The 7500-nt window shown below is 43.1% G+C and overlaps 1 protein-coding gene across 1 annotated transcript in view; it reads left to right on the forward strand.

The window, feature by feature from the left end:
* ITPRID1 (ITPR interacting domain containing 1) overlaps positions 1–7016 on the forward strand; it is a 203077-nt gene extending 196061 nt beyond the window's left edge. Inside the window, 8 exon segments of the mRNA XM_060019783.1 lie at positions 9–218; positions 221–282; positions 453–610; positions 645–698; positions 700–916; positions 5592–5717; positions 6721–6751; positions 6754–7016. Coding sequence (XP_059875766.1) covers positions 9–218; positions 221–282; positions 453–610; positions 645–698; positions 700–916; positions 5592–5717; positions 6721–6751; positions 6754–7016 — 1121 coding nt within the window.
* The last annotated feature ends 484 nt before the right edge of the window (positions 7017–7500 follow it).

Genomic DNA, 7500 nt, shown 5'->3' on the forward strand with positions numbered 1-7500 from the left:
GCCCTCTGGGTCTGTGGTGACGCACATCACAGAAGTGAAGGATGGGTTCCTGAGGCCTGAGCGAGCTGGGGCAGTATATGTACAAAGCCGCCACTGTGAGTCTCAGAGATCACCTGGAATTGATCGTGCTCAAGACAAGTCCTTTCATGTTGACTCGGAGGCCCCAAGAGGAACAGAAGGCGGTAAACTCTGTCCTGATATTAACAACGCCTTACTGATGCAAAAAGTGTCCCACAGCACGTCCCCAAGCCCAGTGAAGCCATGCCCTATACAGGCGACCTTGTCCAAACATCTGGAAGGTCCATTCCCCATCTAGATTAAGTGGCCGGCGATACTCCCCAAGTGAGGCCAAGATGTAGTGCTTTGGGTCAAATACCACCTAGGGCAGAATCTGAGATGGGAAACCTTCCTCCAGATGCTAACGTAAATGCTCCAAGTCTGTGACAATCCAGATGTTCTGCAAACTGGCATCAGCTGCTCAGAGTGCTGTGGTCTTGGGAATGGATTCTAGAGAAGCAACTTTAGAATGCACTACGTGTGCCCCTGTTACCACAGCAGAACCAGGACTGGGAACAGAAGCAAGACAGCTCAATGATGTTTCTGTTCAGACTTAACACATGTGAGCCTAGGCCCTGGCATTGCTGTTCAGCTCCAAGTAACAAGGCCCAGCCCCTCACCAAATCTGTCTCTGCAGACACGTTTCCCTGGTATCTACCCAGGGGGCCCCTGCCAAGCTGCGCCTGCCCACTGTGGTGTCTGCTGTCACCACCATCTCCCCTGACACGGGGCGAGGCAAAGCCCCAGCTTTGTGTCTTCAGCCTGTAGGCCCTGTTCATACTCACATAACCATCTGGAAGCCCAGTTCAGGAAGGCTTTGAAAGTCCTTCAGGACACCCCAGTGAGGGAGCTGTATTCTGTCAGTATTTACCTCTGCAAAGATGGAGAAGCAGACGCAGCAACGACAAATACCTCAGGGATAAAGTTCAGCCTTCCCTTCCGAATGTGAGCTCTCGGGACACACCTTTCCATTTCACATCATGACTAATATTTGTAGACTGTTTTATTATTTAAAATATATTCTCACAAATTTCTTCTTATTTGATACTTCCGGTCACCTTATGAAGGAAGGAAGGCACATTTTATTACCCACCCCCATTTTACAGAGGGGTAGAGGACAGTGCATTCATACGTAAGGTTCTAAGCATCAATGCACCTGTACCTCCTCTTCAGTTCAGTCTAACTGAAAATTCTGTCTCGTGTTCACTTAGCTGTATAATCTTGCACAAGCCATTTCATCTCTCTGAGCCTAGCTCCTGCTTTGTAAAATAGGGAGACTATTCATGTCATCGATGCAGGGTCGTTTTCGGATTAAATGAGAGCATCGGTGGTTACCGATTTTTGTTACTATTTTATTATTGTTCAGGTCTTAAATATAGAACTTCTCATGTCATATAGAGGAACTTTTGGTCTTCCTTTGCTAAGCTTGTTTAAAAGTGAACATTGAGGTTACTGAGGACTGAAGGACCCCCAACCCTGTTCAGCTCCCGGTAAATCAACAAGCATTTAGTGAGTCCTTCCAATGAACCTCTTCAGCAATTCTCAGGTCAGAAATAATCTAGGCTATCAAGGCTAGTCATTGATTTAAAAAATTAAAGCGTATCAAACATGAAACTACGTGTATAGACAGGGTGGAAAAACAAGGTAGCACATATAACATAGGACTATAGCTGTTCAAAGGAGAATGAAAGGCAACTACGATTTCCTGGTTGCCTACTATTCGGTGCCTTCTGTGTTACCTTCCCATTCTGTTAATTCCACAAATATTTACTGAGTGCTATACCAAGCGCTTTATTTATGCTGTGTCAAATACCCCCCATTTTCATCCATGCCATAAATGTGCCAAGTCCTCCCTCTTTCACAGATGAGGAAACAAGAACTGAGAGAGTTTAATTTTCCAACTTCCCACAACTCCTAAGTCCAGAGTCACATTCCAGCTTAGCTGACACCAAATCCTTGGACAATCCACTCCAAAGATGTGCCCAACTTTAAAACATCTAAATCTATGTAAGTGTAACAGTAACATGAGAAAGTGATTACTTGAAAGATAAGGCAAATTACTACATGGTCCTTCAAGATATAGAAATCTATACAAATGTAATATGAATATAGAAAGTGATTATATGAAAGATAAAATAAGGGTTGAACTAGTAAAAGAAGGTGTTGAGATCAATTCTAGGTATAATATGCTAAGTTTCAGTGAGAAAAAAGAACAAAAGCTAATGTATAGCTGGGGTCCTTTGGAGTAAAAAGACCAAGGTTCAAATCCTGGAGAATGGTAGGAGTCATCATCATCATTGATGTTAGTTGAGAGACTGTAAATGCAGTGGTTTTCAATTGCAGGTAATTTTACCCCAGCCATGGCGACATTTGGCAATGTTTGGAGACATGTTCGGCTGTCCTAACTGGGGTAGGTGCTATTGGCATTTAGTGGGTGGAGGTCAGGGATGGTGCTAAACATCCTACAATACATAGGACATCCCTCCCAACAAAGGATTCTCTGACCTAAAATGTCAACAATGTCGAAGTTGAAAAACTCAGCTCTAAGGGAATAAACATCTACTTGACCATATAGTTCATGTAGGCAAATGTTAGGGATGAAAGACAGCTGGAGAAGGTGACATTTTAAGAGGCTATAAGGGGAAAAATATTAAATCCTACAGTTAGGTACTCCAGTTTCCATGATGAAAACCAGATTATTGATCTAACATATCCTGAAAAAATATTATTTTTCTAATTTACATTTTTAAGATAAATTTCATAAGGAAATATAAATTAAACCATAGTTGGCTTTATATTTTGTTTAAAATAATAAAGTATAAAAAACCAAAACTGTGTTTAAAACTTCAGAAGAAAGTCACAGAGAGGGTGCGCTCTCGTGGGTTATCTATGATAATGGTTTGCTGATATGATTAATTTCTTATAAATAAGTGATTTCTTCACAATAATTTGTTAATTCGAAATAAAATCTTTCCAGAAAAGAAAATGAGTTGTATATGAAATAAGAGTTTTGGATATTAGAAGATCCATCTATAATGTTTATTATTTAGATTTAAAGAAAAAGAAAATCGTACAAATTTTAAAAAGTAATATGAGACAGGCTTCCCTGGTGGCGCAGTGGTTGAGAGTCCGCCTGCCGATGCAGGGGGCATGGGTTCGTGCCCTGGTCCAGGAAGATCCCACATGCCGCGGAGCGGCTGGGCCCGTGAGCCATGGCCACTGAAAAGTAATATGAACCAATTCAAAAGCGAAGGGTCAATATTGTTGCTCTTACTATTGAAGATAAAGTTTGTTTTAAGGCCCAGGTTGGGTCAGTAGAGTAGACCTTGCATTGTATTTGAGTTATAACCTAGCCCTTATATTGGAAAAAAAAAGAGTTCAGAACAGCTTCTTTTTTTGTTTGCTTGACTAAGGTTTCCTTTTTTCTGAAACTTCTGTATGTGTTCTAAAGCAGAAATGTATTGATAGTTTCAGTGTTTCCAAGTGACCGGGAGATGGCAGCATTTCAGAATCTTCCACATCGCTCCCTTCACAGGGAGCTATACACGTCAGTTATTCCTAAATCCCAGCCTTCATGCCTTCCAATCACGAAGGGTTATCCCAAAATATCTAGATGAAGCATAAATTTCAACGTTTATAACGTTCAGCCTACTTGAGCACCATATTTCCATGGCCCTGGCCTCACAGTCCCTAGAACTTGGTCACCTTGTAAGAATCTACTAAGACCAATCGGCTCATTCCTTAGGGACAAATAACTTCTCCGTATGACTAGCTACACTGTAGTCCCTGCTGTGACTCAGCTAGATCTTGAGAAGAAAAGAAATGAATCAGGAGAATTGGGTTTGAAATCTACCACGTTTTGACCTGGGACAAGTTAGTTAACTCTTTGTGTCAGAACACTTATTTATAAAAAGAAGTCCTCCATGGTCTGTATGATCTTTTCTAGTTTTAAGAACCATAACTGTAGTCACCTTTCAAGCACTCTTGCCGACATCAATAACCTTCAAATACTCCTCTAACTGGTTCAAATGGACTCACACCGAAGCGACAATAATTGGAGAGTTTTGCTCTGTAAAATGTTGTTCATGTATAAAAATGAGGATAGAATCAAAACCGAACTCTCAAAGCAAAATGATGGAGGGTTTCAATATCAGAATATCACTCAGGACAGTATTTCCATTATGACAATACCAGTAAAAATAGCCATATGGTTGCTAAGAGCATGGCCATGTGGTTTGGGGGTGAAAGGTAAGAAATCTGGAACTTCCTAGAAAAAGGGGTGGGAGGAATTAACATAGCTGAAAGGCTGGTCTCCACTGAAGGAGGAAGAAGAAGAAAAGGTTAAAAGCATCCTGCCATTGAAATTTTTCCTTTAAAGAGTTTCCCAAAAAAAAAAAAAAAAAAAGTTTCCCAGAAGCCCAACTCCACCACCTCCACTTCCATCTCATTGCCATCCTATCTGCAAGGGATACTGGGAAATGTAGGTTTTTAGTTAAATGCTCAGTGCCCCTAAGATATTAGAATTCTGTAATTATGAATACAGGAGGGAGAGATGGTGAGTAGGCAACGACCAGACACTACACACTAATCAGGGAGGAGTTTAAAATGGAGGACCTGGTAGATCTAGCATTAGGGTCCAGCTAGCATTAATATTACTCAAAGTCAGATGGGTAGAGATTCTGGGGTTCTGGATCATGGATCTATTTAAAGCATGATCCAACCAGGGCTAGAAAACAAAGAGGATAGCTGGTAAGAACTCAGCAAATCAGCAGAGTGCCTGACAAATAGACCAGGCTTGGTGGCTGCAAGAAGATATTTAAATAAGGAAACCAAGGCAACAGCATCGTCGTACAGAGAAAGTAAGATTTAAAGATTGATTCACATCAGGAACAATGGGAAGCAGGATTGGAAGGACAGAGTTCAATTTTCAATTCCAGTCCATGGAGGATGGGATGCCTAATCTATGCCTACCTCACTCTGAATGGGCTTGTCAGCTGGGTGGGGCTGATCCTACAGATTTCAACCACCAGAGACTGTGGTTAAGCAAAGCTAAGGCTAATAGAAATTATTCTAAGCAGACTTTCTCTAATCAAATACGTACCATCCGAACAAACATGTTCAGTGTTACTGAGATTCAGAGTGAGGCAGTACTCAGTACCAAAGTGAAACAAGATTAAACAAAACTCAACAATTCTAAGCACAGGCTCGCACTATTCTGGCCCTTCCCTCCTCCTCTCCTGTCTACATCCTCGCACCCTACCTCCCCCTAGTCTTCCAGAGCGCCTTCTTGTCTCTGGGACATAATGTCTCCAAGGGCCATCCAACAATGGCTGCCCTCCTGTCCCAGCCACATACTGCCTCTACTTGCTTGACGAAGCCAAAGGCTGGGCTTTCCCTATTCTCTTTCTGACACATTAGCAGCAGGGCTTCGTCGCGAACAGGTAAGCCCAGGTGGGAAGGCAGGTGCCACTGTGGTGAACTCTTGCAGTGATTCAGAAAGACCTTCCTTCTCAGCTCTTTCTAATTGTTCTCAGTGCACAGTCCCTGAGATGGAAACAATGAGGACGGTCTGCCAGAGTTTCCCGAAGCATTTAGAAGAAATTGAGCAGCACCTTAGAAAACAACAGGCACTCTTTTCCAGGGGCATGTCAGAGGAGAAAAGATAATTATCTAAGGGAGCCATAAAAGTAAGTACCAGCCCACACATCTGGAGCAAGAAAAGGTATTCAGGGCAGGACAGATGAGCACCACGGAGCAGGGCTAACGAGAAATTGACCAGCTTTCCCTTTGCTTTCCTGTTCCCATTCTTACTTTCTCAGTGGGAGTCTGTGAGAGCCATTTGCCGGATAGCAACACTTTAACTCTTCAAGGCCAGGGCTATTTGAGGTCAGGAAATAGGCAGCAGCTAGGAAGAGGGGGCTACCCAGCAGGATATCTTTAATCAATGTGAACGGGGCTCACGCAAATACCAATATTGGCGATTGTTAGAGTTTTGGAAATCTGCACTATTTTCACATAGATTAAAAGTATTTGTCCCAAAAGTGGATTAGTCATTGCCTGAGGCTGCGAGTAGGAATAGGGATTAATTTATAAAGGAGTACAAGGTTTCTTACTGGTGAGATGGAAGTGTTCCAAAATTGAATGGTGGTGGTAGTTACACACTTGGCAGATTTACTAACAATCATTGAATTGTACTCTTAGAATAGGTAAACTTTATGGTATGTAAATTATTCTGCAACAGAGTTGTTTAAAAAAAAGAAAAAAGGAAACCTGCCCTCCTAATAAACCTATGCCTGCAACTGATACAAATAAAGATGGTGACTGAAATTGAAGCCCAGAAAAGCACATTGGTTTGCTCAAGGCCACACAGCTAGCTGATGGTGATTCAGGACTAGAACTTGAGTCACCTCACCCTCATGCCAATCTTTTCCTCTGCCCTGTAAACAAGAGATAAGTATTAGTAGCCCATTTTCCAAATGAGAACAAGAAACACGGCTTTTGACCTAATATGGGCTAAGTCACTGCCAGGATCTGTTGCCATCGCACAGAGCCCAGTCTAGAGAATTCACACCCAGCAGTGCCTTTCCCACCAGTCTGAGTTAGCTGCTTGGTGTAAATATGGGAAGTTGTCCACACTTTTTGTTCCTGTTTTCCTTTTAGTAGCTTGAGCTTCTCACAGGGAAACCACCTGAACACCACTGCATCAGTATAAGTGGACCGAAGAAAAGAATGGCCAGACTTCACATGCTAAGATCCACCCCTCCATGGCCCCTGGGGCTGCCTTTCCTCCCAGTGATGGCCAGCGGGCTCCATGCTGCAGTGTGACCCATTTAGCTGCCTTTCCTCCATCCACCTTCGGGAGAAGCACCAGGATGTCTCCTCCAGCTTGGGCAGAATCAGATCCAGCCTCTCTGTCAAATTGTCCTGGTGGAGAAAAGGATACAGATGTCTTCCTCTAGATCAGGGCAGGTTTGTTGACCTTTCTACAAGATGTAAAAGCACATTCTAGCCAGAGCAAGAATATCTAGGGCTTCCCTGGTGGCGCAGCGGTTGAGAGTCCGCCTGCCAATGCAGGGGACACGGGTTCGTACCCCGGTCTGGGAAGATCCCACGTGTCGCGGAGCGGCTGGGCCCGTGAGCCATGGCCACTGAGTCTGCGCGTCCGGAGCCTGTGCTCTGCAACGGGAGAGGCCACAACAGTGAGAGGCCCGCGTACCGCGAAAAAAAAAAAAAAAAAGAATATCTAAATTTTCCCCAAGGAGAAGTATGTATCAATCCTTCCTCAGCTATTTTTTAATATTCTACTCTATGGTTAAACCTGGGAGGAATATTTTAATACTCAGTCGATACAGAATAAGTGAGCACCTACTATGTGCCAGGCATAGGGTGCAGTGGCCAAGATGTATATAATATATATCTCTCAAGGTATATATGGTGTACAGT

This window comes from Delphinus delphis, chromosome 9 (assembly GCF_949987515.2).
Source record: "Delphinus delphis chromosome 9, mDelDel1.2, whole genome shotgun sequence".
NCBI classification, from domain to species: domain Eukaryota; kingdom Metazoa; phylum Chordata; class Mammalia; order Artiodactyla; family Delphinidae; genus Delphinus; species Delphinus delphis.